We start from the raw sequence: 19,488 nt of genomic DNA, 5'->3' as shown, positions 1-19,488 counted from the left end.
CAGACGTACCCAGTTAACACTAGTCAACACCCGAAAAGCAGAGTAGACTGATGTTTAGTCACCATCAGATTATCAGAACGCCAAGGTGCTCAAAATATCTAAACATGCACTTTAACTTCTTGATAATAGAGGCATTGTTCACCGTGGCCGCTCGGATGTATCTGATGGATTGTACGATGTACAATTGTACTGTCCCTGCATAATATTGACTTTTCAATTTAGACGTTAACAAAAATTCTCATCTCCAGTGCATAGGCCCTTGCAACGCACCAGGCCGTCAGCACCGCGTGCTCCGCTGCGTCTGGCGTCACAACCAATCACAGAAGCGACGCAAGGAGCGCAGCGCGGGCGCAGCGTGCGAGTTTCTCAGGCGGCCTAGCGTCATACGTCAGTGCGACGTTGCATGCCCGCGAGGTAACTGGGTTACGGATACAGCGTTATCGATGGTTAAGTTGGTGAGAACTGTGGAGGGCTGGTTTGTTTAGGGGAGAGTTCCTTAAGCGCGTTATAAGCCAGTGTGACGTTGCAAGCTCGCAAGGTGATTGGTTATGGATGCCACGCTGTCGATGGTTAAGTTGGTGAGAACTGTGGAGGGCTGGTTTGTTTAACAGCGAGTTTCTTAAGTGGCCCAGCGTTATAAGCCAGTGCGACGTTGCATGCCCATGAGGCAACTGGATTATGGATACCGCGCTGGCGATGGTTAAGAGGTGAGAACTGTGAGGCAGATCAGAAGAGCGGGCAGCGTCAAATTGAGCAGTGTGTATTCAGCCCGCATGTTACTTTACGCTAACGTATTACTTTTTGACGCTGCACGCCCAATTTGAGCGTCCACTCAATCTTCACACAAATGATGATACGGGTATAGATAGGTAAATACATTCCAAGCATGACTTGTAGTTGTAGCGTTTTAAAAGCTTGATTTCCCTGAGTTCATTTATTGAATGTTATGAACATTTGCTGTTGTAATAAATGTAATTTATTTACTTATTAAACAAATATACAAATGTTCTATATAAACTTAAAACTTTCGGACATTATGCTCCTAAAATTCTGTCACCACGAAAGGTAGTATTAGTAAGCCAGGGAAATGAAGTATTTGAATCGCCAATAAATGGATTAATGTTTGGATGTAATGTTTACCATTTTGATGTTTAAATCTGTTGAAAGCCAACTAGTTGATGAATTCAATGAATCTAATTTGATTGGAACTTCAGAATGGTAATTTGTTTCCTCTTCATTCCAATTTGTTAAGTCAAGTGATATGAAACCTGAAACAAAACGACATTTACGTGATTTTACAAACTTTAAAATACACGCTGTTGTTGGTGGTGCTGCTAAGAATGATTAATTTATGTCACAAACATTACCGTCACAAAATGGATCCACAAATAAAGTTGATGAAGATGTATAAAATGCATCTGCTAAAATAAAATGCACAGGCAATGATAAAATGTTATTTTTAAACACTGAATTGTTAAGTTCTGTTACCGTATTCTACTTTAATTAGTTTTAAATAATTTATTTTAGCTGTCTGGTGTGTGCAATGAACTCAGTTATAATTTATTCATGACTTTAACTCGATTAGTCTTGCTCTCTATTTAAACATGATTTCTTGAGTGATTTTAATTTATTTAAACTTTAAGAAAAAAAAGTCGTCTGCCACATTAATTACGTACATTTAATTTAAATGCAAATTGAAAAATAAATTTTTGAACGTTGATTGTACAGTAGGTATACATAATACTTTATTGTTACAGTATACAGTAACAATAAAAATAGTTTTTATTTCAACCTTATTTCAATCAAATCGTACAAAACCGAACCGGAATTGACATTGAAAACCGTTTTCGGCAACTATCTTACCTCAAAGTTTTACACTGATGCGAGGCGTATAGCGAACACGAGTGTGTAAACCCAAAAACAACATTGCGTTGGCTATTTGCTTTCGCGTGACTGCGGGTTTTAATCACTTTCTCATACATCCCTTATATTGTAATATAAATACAATTTTAATGCTACCTTAATAATAATATATTTTCATGGCTCAATAAAAACGCTAGTTGTTCTGTGCAGATGGCGTTTGTCGCGACACGTCGCGCTTCTGCGAGAACGTCCGTGCCATGAACATGTGCGCCCTCCAGCGCTACAAGATGCAATGCTGCAAGACCTGTAACTATTAGTTCAAGTACACCGAATAATTACATCATTCGTTGACTAATTCTATCAGTTTGCTGACGGGCATCAAGAATAAGAATAAGAATAAATTCATTTATTCATCACTTTTTGCGACTGTGAAACGATTTGTAACGATTACTTAATTCAAGTATACTAAACAACTTTATTGTACGCTGTCAGTTGGCTGACTAATTCTATCAGTTTTCTGATTGATTTCAGCTAAGACTCAGTAACGATTTGTTAAACGATTCAGGCACATGTGCGCGCTCCAACGCTACAAGCTACAGTGCTGCAAGACCTGTAACTATTCGTTCAAGTACGCTAAACAATTTAACAAGTACGCTGTCAGTGCGCTGACTAATTCTATCAGTTTGATGATTGACGTCTTGTGCGTAGAATAATACATACTCAGGCTGCATGCAGTGCTTCAAGAAATTCGTTGAATAATTCTAACATTCGCTGACTGTATCAGTTTGCTGACTGATATCCTTAAGCGCGACTGTGCTAAAAGATTTGTAACTATAGTTTTAAGTCTGCTAAAACTATATAAATAAGTACAATTCGTACGTACTCGAACGCTAGAAAATGCAGTTCTATAAAACCTGTAACTATTAGTTCAAGTACAATATGTACGCTGAATAATTTTAAAACATACTGACAAAAATCTGTTAGTTTACTGTTTAACATTCAATGTCCAGAGCAAGCGTGAAATTTGTACGAAATTTTTGCGAGATTTGTACTAGTCTCTCATCATTGTAATACGTACGCGGTCAAATTCAAAAGTTACGCTGATTGATCGAATCGGTTCGAATACCTATTAAAATTGATATTCAAATTTTAATCACAACACAAAACAACCAAATAAGTTTGATATCTTGATATTGCATGTTAAATTATGACGCCAAATTTAAATTGTAGAAAGATCACAAAAAAAATGTTTTTTGCGGCATTGGTTTAATATTTAATTGGGGCTATGATTTGAAATAAGAATTGAAATGTAATTAATGTGGAATTGAAGCAGGAATACGTTTTTAAAAATCTATTAATGTGAGACGACTTTTGTATTAAAAACAAACTAATAATGCTTTAGTGTAATTATATCAATTCAACAGATCTGATCATTTCTTTGTTTTCACTCGATTTTCTTATAATTAATATAAGTTATAGGTTACAAAGAAAAATGACATTTAAGTTGCACAAATTAAAAAAAATAGATCTAGTCGTAAAGTGCACTGATTGGATACTGAAATACTGAACAATGAATGGATGTAATATATTTTTTAATGAATGAAAGAAGAATTTCTGAAATCAATATGATTTGATAGGATTAAAATAATGATTGAACAATTTAAAGTTTCAATATAATAGTCCTCGAATTGATTATTATGTAAGTAGGAATCAAAATATTTAGTAAAATGTTTTGTACTATATATTTAAATATATGTAAATATATAATAAATATACAAAAGCAGCACAATATACCTTATTATCAGGCATAGAAATCCGTGGGGCAAATTTTCTTGACAGGTAGGGACTTCCTATATCGATAAACTCAATTATCGATGCTCGTTCTATATACTAGTGATCACTCAAAGGTTTGCTTGTAAAAATATGTTTTTGTTAAAAGTGTAAAAATCAAATAAAATAATAACTCAATTCGCTTTGATCGATAATCAATCAATAAAGAGGTTGAGATAATATTGACTATTTTATAGTGCAATAAGTATTACGCCGTACCTTTATATAACCTAGCGATTATTTAAAATGTGCTATGTGTGAATTTCATAAAAACACACAATGTTGGGGTTGGGGGCGATCACTAGTATATAGAACGAGCATCGATTATTGAGTTTATCGATATAGGAAGTCCCTACTTGTCAAGAAAATTTGCCCCACGGATTCCTCTGTCTGCTTATTATGCTTAGCTCTGTCTTGGAAAACGCACTATTAAATAGGGAAATGCAATATTCATATATAGGAAAGGTAGTTAAAATGCCAAAATCAATTCAGAAGGAAATACATTGTTTACGAGTGCAGTTGTTTCTACATTATATAGAAAAATAATTATTAAATGTCAATTTAGTAAAATTAATTTAAACGTAAGCTGTCTTTAGATAGCCTTGTTAAGGGCATTACCTATGTATGTATCTAGTTAAGCAAATGTTTAACATATTTAATATGTATATTGAAAATTTATAAACTAGTATTATTCTTTATTATTGAAAGCAATACGAATCGCTTACATTAAACATGTATATAATACCATTAATTTAAATTAAATATACATATAATGACCTGTGGAATAGGAAAATGTAACAATCAATTTTCTCTTATTTAAATTTCAACTACTTTTATATTTTAACATAATTATTAGTTGGAACCGCCTTGAATTAGAAAAAATAAATTAGTTTCAAGATTAGCTTATTGTCTCAGTTTTCACTCAATCGGGAAACTAAAATGATTTTAGTGTGTGTGAAATTTTGAGGCGGTTCCAAAAAATAAGAGCTTAATACTTAATTATAATTATTTTTACTGACTTAGGATATGTATTCAACGACTCCTTGTATACTTAAGGATACGTTTTTTCTTTAAATACGCTATACAGTATTATAAAAATACGAACTATTAGGTAAAACAATTTGTTGTCAATTGTTAAACGCGTTATCCTAAATGTAAATATATAGTTAAATATATATTATGATTTGTGAGGTCGTGTAATGCACATATTTCAGCTATTCATAATTGTATGTTTTCAAAATCAGCATACCGTAGCGTCGATTTATTTTGATTAAATAGGTACTTGTGAATCAATCGGTAAAACCACCCAACTATGGTCTAATCCTATAACTATGGTCCACAAGTGCAATACGTAATAAAGCATCCATACCAACAATTCTCGGGTTTTTCTGAGTTTGTTCATGTAAATATTTCCCCTTAAAGGGCCCACTGATTACCAGTTTAACGATATCAGGCTGTCAGTTAACCGCAAGAGGCCACACTAGCGTCTTTTGAGCGTCGGCGTCTAGTAAGCGCTATTAAAAATGACGTCGCGGCGCGGCGCAGTTGCGTCAACGTTGCGTCGAGCAGTAGCCATAGAGTTGACTAGACGCCGACGCTCGGGAGACGATAGTGTGGGTTGGCCCTTACAGTTTTCGGCCTGACGACTAACACGAACCGATAGTTATCGGCCGGACAGTCCGTGGTCTTGGAGCGAAAACTAACGACTCTCAACTGCTAGTGTGTACTTGCAATGGTGGCAGCATCCAATCAGGCCATTGCCGGCAACAATCGCAGTGTGCAGACGTTATTGGCCTAGGACGGCAGGCCGCCCGATGCCAGAGACTGCAGGCGGACTGGTAATCAGTGGGCCCCTTTAGAATTGGCTACTTCAAATAATAGTCATAGCCTCGTGCCGCCCACCATAAAAAATATAGCCAAGGCAGTTAGAATCTTGTTGTATTTCCAATTAGGTTGAATTTCATTTGTTCTAAAATTTTACGAGACAAATGAAATGCTACCTACTTTGTTTTTTGAAGGTTGACATTCCATCGAAACTAAGTGTACATCCTAATGTACATTGGGCGGCACGAGGTTAACTAAGATATTCGCGAGTTAGTTTTGGACCAAAGTTGGGACATTTTGGACTAGACATAGTAGGGCGGTTTTACGGTACGGAGTTAAACCTTTAACAATTGGATTATTGACCACAATACGAGCTACCCCACACTAGCGTCTTCCGAGCGTCGACGTCTAGTCTATTGCTGCTGCTCGACGCAACGTTGGCGCAACAGCGCAGCGACGCCATTTTGCATAGCCTGACTATACGCCGACGCTCAAAAAACGCTAGTGTGGGATGGCCGTCTTCTTACCACGCTTCAAGCGGTAGACCACTAGATGTGAAATATGCGGGAATTCTGCAAACAGTTGCGAAAAGTCGCGGTTTCTTCTTTTACGGAAACAGAAGGAAACTTTCATTTTGAAAATTGAAATTGACTATCCCCATGTATAAATATGTATATGAAAAAAATTTGTTTTTTTTTCCATTTGCAACACAGAACATATTAAAGAGGTTAGAACGGCTATCGCGCGCAGTTAGTATCGGAACCGGTGTCGCCGCTCGTTCCTCTCCACATTTCCACATCTCTCGCGCAACGGTAGTAAAAACTTGTGTGCGTGGTGAATGGATACGCCTCCTTTAGACAGATTTGATGTCTGGCTTCTTAATCTGAATGTTGTGGCGCAAAAGGCATGTTTACGTTTTTCGGTCAGCGCGGGCGAGTACTAGCATGCAAGCATTTGCTCATAACCGGCGGCGACACGTACCCTGCTTGCATCGCCATTCTAGTTGTTCTGTGATCTGCAACACAATTTTAGAAACATTCCGAAGGCGCATCAGTAGGTAGACCGGTAGTGGGAGATAGGTACTTGGATAATTCCGAAAATGGACTCGACATTGATGATTGAATTATACGAGTAGGTTATTTTCGGAATTACTCAACGTTCAAAATTTTCTGAATTTACCTTTATTAGTTCTTTGTTTATGGAACCACTACATACCTCTGTCTGAATGTTGCGCAATGTTGAATAGTATTTTTGTTCAAGTCCCATTGCATAAGTCCGAAATTGTACATTGTACCGAAATTTTCAAATATGAATAAAATATATTATATAAATAAGTTACTTAAATTATTTTGTTTTATTACTCACCCCACTTATTATTTCAGATAACCTGTATCCAACGATATTATCAATATAAATAGGAAATATAATTAATTAATTAGGTAATGTAGTACTTTGGTTTTTGACCTTTAGAGTACCTACCTGCCTACATACGACAAAACCCTCTTTCTCTATTTATGTACGTACTAGGTAGAGTAGGTAGATAAAGAAATCTTGATTGAAAATCTTAAATTAACGTCAGTAAATAAATACATAAAATATTATGCAAATCACAGCCACGATAACGTACATAAATATATTGCTTTATTTATAGAAATAAGGTCTATTCTAATAAATTATTCAGTCAAATCCAAACTGCCCGCAACTAACACAAACAATACTAAACATTGTTCTAAAATTACACATTCTGCAGTCTATCCGTAACAGAATTCCGAATTTAAATCCAAACGAGATATTTCCATTGCGTCAGTGCCAAACTCCGCTCTGATTGGCTGGTACGCGCTCGCCCTGGGACGTGATTGGTCTAATGAACAATTCGGCTTGATTGCCACAGAGCACATTGTTGCGCAGAGGCGGCAAACGTGGTTATGCTGATTTGGTTTGTAATACGAGTGGGTATTGATTTTATGAGTCTAGTGGTAGTATTTAGGTGATATCTTTCATTTAGTTAAGTGAATTGATACAGTTAAGATAACAAAGACTAAGACATGGAAAACAAAGTGATTAAGAGGATAGTGGATAAAGAAAAATAATTTAAGGTTTCTTTTTCAATTTCTATTTGATATTTTTCAATTTTTTGATTTATTTTATATAAGAGTTAGGAACGCATAATGAACTCAACTACCAATTTTTGGAAGCTCCTAACTCTTTACTAACTAAGAAATCGAAAACAAATTCAACACACGACTGTCGATTTATGAATAAGGAGGTAAGTACGTAGCGTTTACTTATGTCACTGCACGTGCGCGGTCGCATTTTTAGGGTTCCGTAGCCAAATGGCAAAAAACGGAACCCTTATAGATTCGTCATGTCTGTCTGTCTGTCTGTCCGTCTGTCCGTCAGTATGTCACAGCCACTTTTTTCCGAAACTATAAGAACTATACTGTTGAAACTTGGTAAGTAGATGTATTCTGTGAACCGCATTAAGATTTTCACACAAAAATAGAAAAAAAAATTTTTTTGGGGGTTCCCACTCCCATACTTAGAACTGAAACTCAAAAAATTTTTTGTCATTAAACCCATACGTGTGGGGTATCTATGGATAGGTCTTCAAAAATGATATTGAGGTTTCTAATATCATTTTTTTTCTAAACTGAATAGTTTGCGCGAGAGACACTTCCAAAGTGGTAAAATGTGTGTGTGTGTGTGTGTGTGTGTGTGTGTGTGTCCCCTGTAACTTCTAAAATAAGAGAATGATAAAACAAAAAAAAATATATGATGTACATTACCATGCAAACTTCCACCGAAAATTGGTTTAATTTGGAATGGAAATTAAATGGAATAATGGAAAATTAAAAATTGGGTTAAGATATAATAAGTCTTCTTCTTTGGCCAACCCTCTTCCCAGCTCATCTGGGGTCGGGTCTCCTTGTACGTTTGCGCCAGAGAGCTCTGTTCTGAGTTGTCTGCGTATTTAGGCTGTCCTGGTTCATCTCTTTTTGTACTTTGGTCCACCAAGTAGCGGGGGGTCTACCTCGTCCTCTGGATCGGTTGGGTATGTTCAGGACCTTTTTGACTACATAGTCATCCTCTCGCCTGGAAATGTGTCCGAACCAGCGCAGTCGGCTTTCCTTGATTTTTTCCGCTATTGGGGCTACTTTAAACGATCCCCTCACGTGTTCGTTGCGGACCCTGTCCAGACGTGTCACACCACCTGCCCATCTAAGCATCTTCATTTCGCTCGTATGTAGTTGTTGCTCGTGTACTGCTTTAGTAGTCCAGCATTCAGCTCCGTACATTAATGCAGGTCTCACTACTGTCTTATAGAGCTTTCCCTTTGTTCTAATGGGCATTTTGGGATCACAAAGAGTTCCGGAGATTGATCTCCATTTAAGCCATGCCGTATTTATGCGGTTGTTTACATCTCTATCGATGTTGGCATCTGGTGTGATTGTAGAACCCAGGTATTTGAAGCTGTCTACTTTAGGTAATGGTGCGTCATCGAGGCATATGGTGCAACCTACATTCTCTGTACCACCGTAGTTACACTCCATGAATTCCGTCTTGGTTCTGCTGATTCGAAGACCGTGGCTTTCAATTCGTGCTACCCATGTGTCGAAAGTTTCTTGCAGGGCAGTTGCACTTCTGCTTAGTAGCACAATGTCGTCTGCGTACAGCATGCACCATGGGGTGGGCCCTTGTATTTCACGTGTAATAAAGTCCATGCAGAGATTAAATAGCAAGGGGCTAAGCGCTGACCCTTGGTGGACTCCTACCTCTACTTTAAATGGGTCGCTGATCCCTGCAGGGCTCTTGACGCAGGTGGTAGTGTCGTGATACATGTCCTGTACCAGAGCTACGTAGCCTTCGGGTATATTCTGCGCTCTCATAGCCTGCCAGACTAGTTTCCGAGGTACGCGATCAAATGCCTTTTCCAGGTCTATGAATAGTAAGAACAGGTTGTCTTTGTTTGCGCGGTGTTTTTCCATTACTATTCGGATGGTTTGTATAGCGTCGATCGTACTTTTACCTGGAATAAAGCCGAATTGATTTTCTGAGATGTCAGATAAAGCCATTATTCGGGCCGCGATTATTCTCTCCCATATCTTTAGAGTGTGCGATGTCAGCTTTATCCCTCTGTAGTTTCCGCATTGGGCTATATCTCCCTTGTTTTTATAAATAGGGCATAGAGTACTTTTTCGCCATGATTCGGGAATCTTACACTCTATTAGGATATTATTGAAGAGTTTTGTAAGCCAGGGTAACGCAGCATCACTCATTTTCTTCCACACGTCTGCTGGAATTAGATCAGGGCCAGCAGTCTTACGGTATTTTATTTTAGAGACTGCTTTTCTGGTTTCCTCGAGAGATATAAGATTTACAGGGCCTTTGGTCGCTCTAACAGTGGTCCTGGATTCACTCGGGTACTCTTCGTTCATAAGCTGTTCAAAGTACTCCTTCCATCTTTTGGTAATATCTCTATTTGATGTTAAAAGGGTGCCTTGGGTGTTTCTTATGTATTTATTTAATTTTGTATCTAGGGTCGCCCTATGCCTTTGTCGGGCGATCTTGTATATAGTGGCCTCGTTTTCTGCTTTTTCCAGTCTCTCGTAGAAGTTTTTGTTTGCAACTGCTCTAGATTGGGCGACTGCGGTCCTCACTATCTTTTTAAATGTGATATACTTTTCGCGATCTTCTTCAGAGCTCGATTTTTGCCAGGTTTTGAAAGCTTCTCTTTTGCATTTGATTAGTTCTTTTACGCTCCCATTCCACCATGAGCAGTCTTTGTTGGATTGTAGTGGACCTCTAGATACACCCAGGATCGTTTTAGCCTTATCTATGCAGACCGTCTCAAAATCAGCCCACATTTTCTGCAATGATTTTTCAATTTTAAGGTCCTCCTCAAGATAAGATATATAAGTTGTTCGCACAAAACGTCACCCCTTGGCCCGTGTAATTCATGCCATTTTATTCGTTCAGTTCTGTCTACGTGGGGTTTTAGAGGTTTTGGTAGAATCAGAATGGAAACTAAGAGCCTGTGTTGTGATGTGAGAGCGTTACCCGGGATCACTTTGCAGTCCCTATACAGTTTATACAGGTTCTCCTTTGCCAGGATGTAGTCCACCTGGGTTTTATGATTTCCACTTTTGTACGTCATTAAATGTTCCTCTTTCTTAACAAAGTAGGTGTTAATGATTCTAAGATTATATTTAGTAGCAAAGTTGATAATTTCTATCCCCTGTTGGTTTTCCTTTCCGTATCCATATCCCCCATGGGCGTTTGTGTTTGTATCGCATTTCCTGCCGACATGGCCATTTAAGTCCCCTCCGATATGTATATATTCCGCCACCGGTATATTTTGCATTACCTCATCGAAGTCTTCCCAGAAATTTCGTTTAGATATAATAAGTAGTTTTTTTTAATACGTCATAAATCCCCTAAATACCCTTCATGGGCGAGTCTGACTCGCACTTGGCCGCTTTTATTATCGCTTGTCACCATGCTGTTCACGTTCTAACTAGTAAGAAAGTGCGAAAGTGACGGGCATAGTGACAGGCGATAAAAATTGAACCATGCTGCACCCGCTGGTGGTAGCCACATTTGACGATTGTCTTGCTCACGCAGCAGCATAACATAATATCACTACATAGTATAAAACAAAGTCGCTTCCCGCTGTCTGTCTGTCCCTATGTATGCTTAGATCTTAAAACTACGTAACAGATTTTGATGCGGGTTTTAATAGATAGAGTGATTCAAGAGGAAGGTTTATATATAATTTGTTAACCCGTGCAAAGCCGGGGCGGGTCGCTAGTCATCAATAAATATCATTTGTGTGTTCCATCAAAACCTCATTAAGTCATTATTAGTCAGTCAAGCCCACTGGAAACCCACAAACCCACAGTCACATATCCACATTTCATTAAATGGGTAACTATATGTATATACTCTGAATGCGTCGATACGTATCTAATTCATCAAAGTCCATAACAATGCTATTGAAATTTCAATTGTTTCTAAATGGAGTAAGCTTCAAATTCGTGTGACATTTTAAAACGTGTAATTTTGGTTATTGTTCTAATTAGATGTAGATCTGTGTGTGCCTGTATGAACCCCAATAAAGGATGACTTACGTTAGACCGGGCCGTGTCGGGGCTGGAGCTTCGGGCGCTTACTTTTCTATGACAGATACTCGTGATGCTTTCCATAGAAAACAAAGATCCGGAAGCTCCGGCCCGGACACGGCCCGGTCTAACGTGAGTCATCCTTAAGGCGGTTTTCCAGGGATAGACAGATATAGATAGATAAACCAATTATTAGGATCATGTTGTTCCTATGATTTAGTGATTGTTTGCTATCGATATCAGTTTTTAATTATTCAATAGCACCGGTACGTGTTTGCCCCCGAAAGACTGGGCTATAAGGATGTTTACCTTTATTGAGGAAAGGAAAAGTCCTGTAACCTTTTTAATTAAAACAAACCTTTTCCTGGTCAGTCTAAACGGCGATCCCTGCACCTGACGCCGTGACAGGATATTAACGTTTTCCAATTATTCTCAACGCAAAACAGCAATAATAGACTAAGAGCTAGCCACGAAAAAGACATGTAGGTACTAGCTTTGACAATACGTACCAGTGCTAGTAATTACCTAATTAAATATCGATTCAAGTGTTGTCGATATCGACAGCAAGCAATTTCTAAATCATAATTATGCAGAATTACTTTCTAAACGCGTATTTAAATTACCTATCCCGAGGGTAAATTCCGCTTTTGGGAGACGATTTGGCGACGTCCTTAGTTCTTTGATCTACAATACGGCCGTAAAGTTCCAGAGCGAATTAATTAATTGCACTGTGCATGTAGCTAAAAGGTTACTGTTTAATTGGTTATTATCACTTGATTATAATGAGACTGAGACATTGCTTCTAAAAATTGTTTAACACAATTCTCGAATAAATGTAAAACTAACTAAACTAGACTAAAATTGTATAACTCTAAAAACTGTTTAACTGAAAACTTTAATAAATATAAAAATAACTGATTAGACTGAGATATTATAACTGATACTAAAGGTGAACCTAGAAACAAAAATTAGTAGTAATGTAATAACAGATAGTGAAGAAGTCGTGAGCTTAATTCGCTAATAAAAACGTAGAAATCTTGCAAAATACGTGTGGTTTTATTTAATTGACAAGAGTGACAGATATAGGAAAAAATGTGACAAAACATTAGAAAAAGTATAAAAGAGTATTCGATATCAAAAGGAGGCCGTCATCTACAGATAGACTTACATAGTTTACACAATTGTTAAAATTAGAATTATTATTTATTAAGTTAACTTGCAAGACATACAATGTACATCTGGTCTCCCGCGATACAGGCCTAGCCTAGTGCGGGGACTCCTGGAATTTCGGCATGTCAATTTAGTTATGCACAACTCTTACCAGTAACTCGTGTTGTAACCACTGTTGTATCCTTTCCGTGCAATAAAATATATTTTTATCTTTTATCTTTTAATGTCAAACCGGGGTATGGTAAGTAATAATGAGCGAAACTTGGCCGTTACTTTTCTATAGGTATAGGTAAATACTATCCTTTTTACTAGATCCGGACTTCTGGCAGTTGTTCCGCGATGGAGATCAAAATGGCAGGTAGGTAAACTTGTCAGTTGAAAAATAGGAATGCCAAGACACTAGAAAAGTCCGGAAGTTGTCTCATTATACAGGGCTGGTCCGTGATGTTATGATTAGAATAAACTACATTACATTATTGTGACAATAAAAACCGCAGGCAATCACTCTATAAGACATCACCTGGCGGTCTAGCATGAGTTGCGTTCTCGCGCGCGACTCCATACATCTTGAGCGACTTCAAGTATGGAGTCGCGCGCGAGAACGCAACTCATGCTAGACCGCCTGGTTCTTGTTTCCCTCAATAATCTCAACAGAAACATCTTGATATGTTCGAATGAAAAACATGATTCCCTTTAATGCTATACCAAAGGGAACTGAAAACTTGCATCCATCCATCCATCCTCCATCCATCAAGTAGCCTGTATTCTCTGACCTCCACCGATGAACATCTGCCAGATAAGAATAGTACAAATTGTCAAGTTATGTTGCTGTTATTAACATGTACCATTTCCCGGGGCTGGCTCTCCGTCTATAAAAATGGAGTCTTATTCCGTCCTATTTCGAAATTGTACGAGTGTCGGGGGTTCGATAAAAGGAAGTAAGAATTCTTTTAGTTAAAAGGGTAGGTACAAATTAACTAGAGAATTAAAAGTAGGTACAGATCCATTTGCAAAATCTCTCAGAACTGATCGAATAAAGGTACGTACGGTTCCGATTCAGACTGCATCAGAAATTGCTGATGCAAATGTCAAAGTTCCGGGTGACGACTACGATTATGACATTTGCGGCAGCAATGCTGAAAAAAATGTCTCTCTGGAGAGCATGTACAGACAATAACATTTTACAACTGTACAACTTATGATCTATAAAAACCTTTGTTTACAAATAAATATATGATTTAACATTATTAAAGCTTTAATTGCGTTTATTACAAACATAGTGCCAAACTACAAACATATACCTATAACCTCAAATCCGAGATTTTAGTACCTACTTATTGTTAAAAACAAGCAACAACGCTTGCACTCCGGGAGTGCCGATAGAAGTGAAAACTCACCTCACTATGTTACCGACGCCCGGTAACACGATACATACATTTAGCGGAGGTATTCTATTTATTTATTATATATGTATTATTATCATTCTCAAATATGATCACACTTTTTCATTGAAATGTTTATTTACATACTGCCATAACAACGTCAAATTATTTGAACATAGGTAAAGAGTTTTGAAAAGGAGTCCGCAACATAAATGTCAAATAACATTGAGTTTTTCTTTATTGATTTAAATGCCATTTAAATTATGAGTGGCCTTACGGTCACGTGACCGCCTTACGCTCCTTACGGTCACGTGATCGCCTTACCTACGCTGTCTCGAGTTTATCATTTTTTCCCCACCTCAAAAAGTGCCCAGCGCTGCTAAAGAAGTTTTCACTTCAAAAACGCGTTATAAAAATTCCACACACTGTATTACACCTTTACCATATACTTAAATGGAAAATGTTACTTACACTGAAATATCCTGCAACTAGATAGGCACCCTATTTTTACTATCTTAATCCCAAAATCTACAGCCAAATATGTACCTTAATCCGTTGTTCTACAGTTCATTCTCGCTGGGCAGCTATCCGCTATAACATAATGTAATAAATTTCTTACTGAACAGGGTATTTGGTACATTGCCTAGTTGGATAAAGGCAAAGAATAAGCTTTAATAATACAGAAGGTTTAAGAAGATTGCATTTTTTGCGTATAGTCACAGAATAAATAATAGTACTAAGTACAGAAGACTCACTCTCTAACAAAACGCGACTGTTACGATCAGCACAGATATGGCCGCTAGGTGGCGACAGCGCCACGCGCGGCTTACGGCTTTCCCCAAAATTGGGGCCGAACGGATGTACTTTTAGCTACCTGTAGCAAAGCGACGAAATCGCGGAGTGAGACACGCCTGGTATAGTGTAAATCCGTCATATTCAAGGTCACTCACGTCATGATTACACATCGGTAACTCGTGGCATTTAGGTAGCACTTAAAAGATTAGTGATGAGCACACATCGGTAACTCGTGGCACTTAGGTAACACTTGACAGTTTCTAACAGACTAGTGATGTGACAATGTTCTTCCTGTACGAGTCGAGAAAAAGAAACCACAAAAAAAAGGGTTTAATTAAACTAATATTTGAGGTGCTACCTAAATGCCACGAGTTACCGATGTGTTTCTATGGAAAGCACCACGTGATCACCGATCAGCCGTCATAGAAAATGACGTGTCGGAAGCATCGGCCCGGGCCAGGCTCGGTCTTGCGTGAGTCATCCTTCATTTTGGTGTAGCGTCGTATTTTTAAGCGCAATCCAATCATTATTATTGATGCAGATGACAATCATAATTTTCTTACTTTTTTGCCACGGCTCACAACTTTGGATTAGGTCCGCTCGGCAACGTAGCCCAAAGCATTAGTTTTTACCAACCCGTCTGCTATCTGACCTTCCAATCCAGGGTGCGTAGACAAAATGCCAAACACGCTACGCTACGGAGCATGAACGATTGGCATCTTGTATACGCACCCAGAGCGGAAACTAGGCCTTATTGGGATTAATTAGTTAGGTAGTCCAGTTTTCTCACAATGTCTTTATAGGTATATAGCCTTCTGTAAAAGGCTAGTACTACTCGTAATATGAAGTGTCGTATCTATGTATTCTTTGCCGCGGCGCCGCCGAGTCGCCTGGCAGTCGGTTCGAGTCCCGACGAATTGTGGCGGCTGGCAGCTTAATTGTCTGTAAATATTTAATACGGTGGCCATGCATCGCTCATTTAACTTAATACAACAAAATGAGGCCGATAATTTCAAGGTCATACCCAAACCCAAATCAATGTTGCAATTCATTGGTAACCAGGCCGATATCACCGCGAAAATCGAAGTTCGCAAACTGCGGGCATTTTTCTCTGTCACTCCAATTACGCCTTCATTGGAGTAAAAGAGAAAGATTCCCGCAATTTGCGATTTTGGTTTTCGCGGTAGCCCCTCAGGCCCCGTAGGGCGTAGACAACATGCCAATCGCTATCGCTCCGTAGCGAACGAAACGCAACTGTCACTGTCACACTAATATGGAAGAATTGGAAGAGTGATAGAGAGACACAAAGCGATTCGATAGCGTAGCGCTACGCCGCCAGGGTTGGGAAAAGTAATATCTATGGAACCCGAAATACGCCGTTGATGCCGTAAAGTAGGACGAATAGCCTGATGGTAAGCGATTATCGTCGCCCATGGACACCTGCAGCACCAGAGGGGCTGAAAGTGCGTTGCCGGCCTTTAAGATAGGAGTACGCTCGTTTCTTGAAGGTATGGGTCACCTAGTTTAGTTGTGCGTGGCAGGAAGTTTTTGAGGAAACGCACAGTTGAGGATTGTTAACCAATCAATCTTGTTGAGGATTGTTGTTGTGTGTGTTGGATCGTGTTGTTATTGTTGTGTTTGTTGTTATTGTTGTTAGTGAAGATGGAAATGTAATGCGAGATTTCCCTAATTTGAGCTGAATCACCACCTAATTTGAGTTGATAAACCATGTACCTAGTTGAAAAATGATTCGCAAATTTCGAAACGGGCTACGAATATTGCAAGTCAAACTAAGTCTAGTACAAAGCTAACATCTCGGAACTGAAAATCATGTCGATAAATAGTGTTGTGACGTATACATGAACAGTCGATATCCCGACGCCCGTACGGTCCTAAATCCGGTACAATTTACTGAATATTTCATCTTGCCGTGATGCGATGCTCGCTCGCTGCTGTAAAATTGACTAGTGATGGGGGTCAAAATTATCGATAGGACTTATTGAAACTTTGGATGCTACATATAGGTATATCAACGTAGTTTACATTTTTTAAGTAATAATTATCAGCTGTAGACCTCGCGGTAAGCTTAATTTTTTTTAAATAGGTAAGTACTTACTTAACATCGCTGAGTCATTATCACAGTGAACTCACAACGGTCTTAAGTGCGATAGACTCTACTGGAGCTTAGGTCCTTTATGCCAGAATCCTCATTTTTTTTTCAAATACGAAACGACAGAAAATAAAGATCTAACACTGAACCTGCTCACAAAATTTCACGACTAACGGTTTAGAAATTATACCTGCAGAGGAGAACATCCGGACGTATGAAAGCATTTTTGCACTTGCTGAAACGGAGACCTTCGCTGTCGCTCGGTCAATAAAATTATTTTCCAATCTTTTAATAGCAATTTCAATGAGTTGGGGAAGTAAAAATGATCAGGTTAGTCTTAAAATCGATATAAAAAGATGCCTCTTCAGGGTAAAAGGAAGTATAGGTTCATGATTTTACAAAATGAAATTTTATCCACAATCGTGGGGCCTGTGGTTACAAGCGTCGGTACACTCGGCCCCATAAAAGATAACTGCTTGCAAATCTCAGAACAAATGCAGTGCGACGGCGACGCCGCGCCGCAGCCAGAGGGTGGTAATGAACTTTAATGACGAGTATAATGGCCTTCGATGGCAGTTGGAAATGTTCTGATGAAGAAATAAGGACACTTTGTAATATTGAAATGTACACTGGAATATCTCGATGTTTTTAGGTTTCTTCTTTAGATAATGTTAATTTAAGCTTTAAGTTCATGCAAGTTTTATCATACAAAATCTACTGTTATTTTCAAACTAATGATACTATTTGTGTTGGCTTTAAGTAATTTTTAAGAAATTGACAGAAATCATATTTTAAGTTTTGTCCCTATTAACCCCAGCTATCCCAATTCATCCCGGTTGACGGTAATTGTCAATATGCAATAATTTTCAATTGTAACCGTTGTTGATAAACCTAATAAACAAAATATGACTTTGTTAAAAACCCTAAAAAAAAGGCTATAAATTATTAGATAAAATGGCATTACGTGGTTTATAAATAAAAAAGTAACATTTTATTGTTTAGATTTAGGTTAAGTCAAATCTAATAATCCGCCAGCTTCGTCAAAACAAAATGTACTCGATAAAATTCGCAACAAGTGTTGTCCAAAAAGCTAGCACTATCTACGCCTCACGTTAATCCCCATCATTTCTTAATAAATGAATGTGCTAATAAACTTCCAAAAAATGTCTACAATATATTTCGCGACAGCTAGGTACTCAAAAAAAAAACTGTCACAGGGACCATCATTCGACGCGAAAGGTATAGTAAAAGCTCTAGAGTTTAGTTTAACTTAGTTTATTTATCTCTCAAAACAATGTAGCCGATACGATAATTAAATGTTGTCGATACCCGTTTCTCATCACTAGCCGTTACATGACCGTAAAATACCCGAGTGTCCGCCATGAATAACAGGAGTGGGCATTCAGAATTATGACGTCACAGCCCTGTTGTGAAAGGCTGAAAGCCCAATAATGGTTGGGCTAGGTTATAAGTAATAAGATTTTTCATTCATAATTTATTTTGTGCAGTAAGTTTTTTTTAAGATTTTAGATGCTTCAATAAATATATCTCACGGGCTACGATTAAGGTTTGCAAGAAACTATTCTACCAAACTAGTCTGGGTGTCTGGCCACCTACGAGCTGGCGCATATTTTGCGCAAAAACTCAGCCTCACTGTGCAGTCGCGGCCAGTGTCCTGAGAACAAAGCCTCAAGCTAATTTAGGTTTAGACTTAGGTATTATCATTTGTTGTTTAATCTATAATTTAATAATTAATTCTGACATCTATTTCAGTTTATATTCTAACCTTTTGAACGATGTAATGTTGCGCTGCAATACCTAGCTAGGTAGTGCTGCAGTTAAGTAGGAGTAACTGCCGTATTCGAACATTTCGAACTTCAAGATATTCACAAGAGACGACACGTACTAGATCCATTCTAGATACGTTATAGTTTAGATTTCAACTAGTTCTCTTTTGCAGCGCAATTCGAGCAACCAATGTCACTTTAAAGTTATATATCTATTAGATGTGAATTGGATCTCTAAGCCATATCTTGTGGAAATCGTTCAAGAGTAGGTATCTCCAGAATCGCGCAAATCTCAAATTTGATAGGTTAGATCTTATCGTTATCGTATCTTGGCGATGTCTAAAAGATATCTAACAGATGTCTATTTCAAAATCCGAATCGGGTCCTAAGTGTGCTACTGAGGGGTGAATTTGTTGGTCATACTGAACAACTTTTACTTTGGGGCCAACCCCGAAATCGCAAAAAAAATCTGCCGTCGCATACATATCGGTGAATCAGAGTCAATGTTTTCTATAGAAAAGCTGATTTTTTGCGATTTGGGGTTGACCCCATAGTAAAAGTTGTTCAGTATGACCTACAAATTCACCCCTCAGAGTTTGGCCAGTTAG

The 19,488-nt window shown here is 38.2% G+C and overlaps 1 protein-coding gene across 1 annotated transcript in view; it reads left to right on the top strand.

The window, feature by feature from the left end:
- Positions 1-2,238, top strand: part of LOC134661010 (protein madd-4) — a 431,812-nt gene extending 429,574 nt beyond the window's left edge. The window contains exons 29-30 of the mRNA XM_063516910.1: positions 249-414; positions 2,074-2,238. Coding sequence (XP_063372980.1) covers positions 249-414; positions 2,074-2,180 — 273 coding nt within the window. The 3' untranslated portion in view covers positions 2,181-2,238. The remainder of the gene's footprint in view (positions 1-248; positions 415-2,073) is intronic.
- Positions 2,239-19,488: the final 17,250 nt, after the last annotated feature.

Source organism: Cydia amplana, chromosome 2 (genome assembly GCF_948474715.1).
Source record: "Cydia amplana chromosome 2, ilCydAmpl1.1, whole genome shotgun sequence".
Taxonomy (NCBI): Eukaryota; Metazoa; Arthropoda; class Insecta; order Lepidoptera; family Tortricidae; genus Cydia; species Cydia amplana.
Note: the sequence above shows the minus strand (reverse complement) of the source record. Positions and strands in the feature narration are given on the sequence as shown.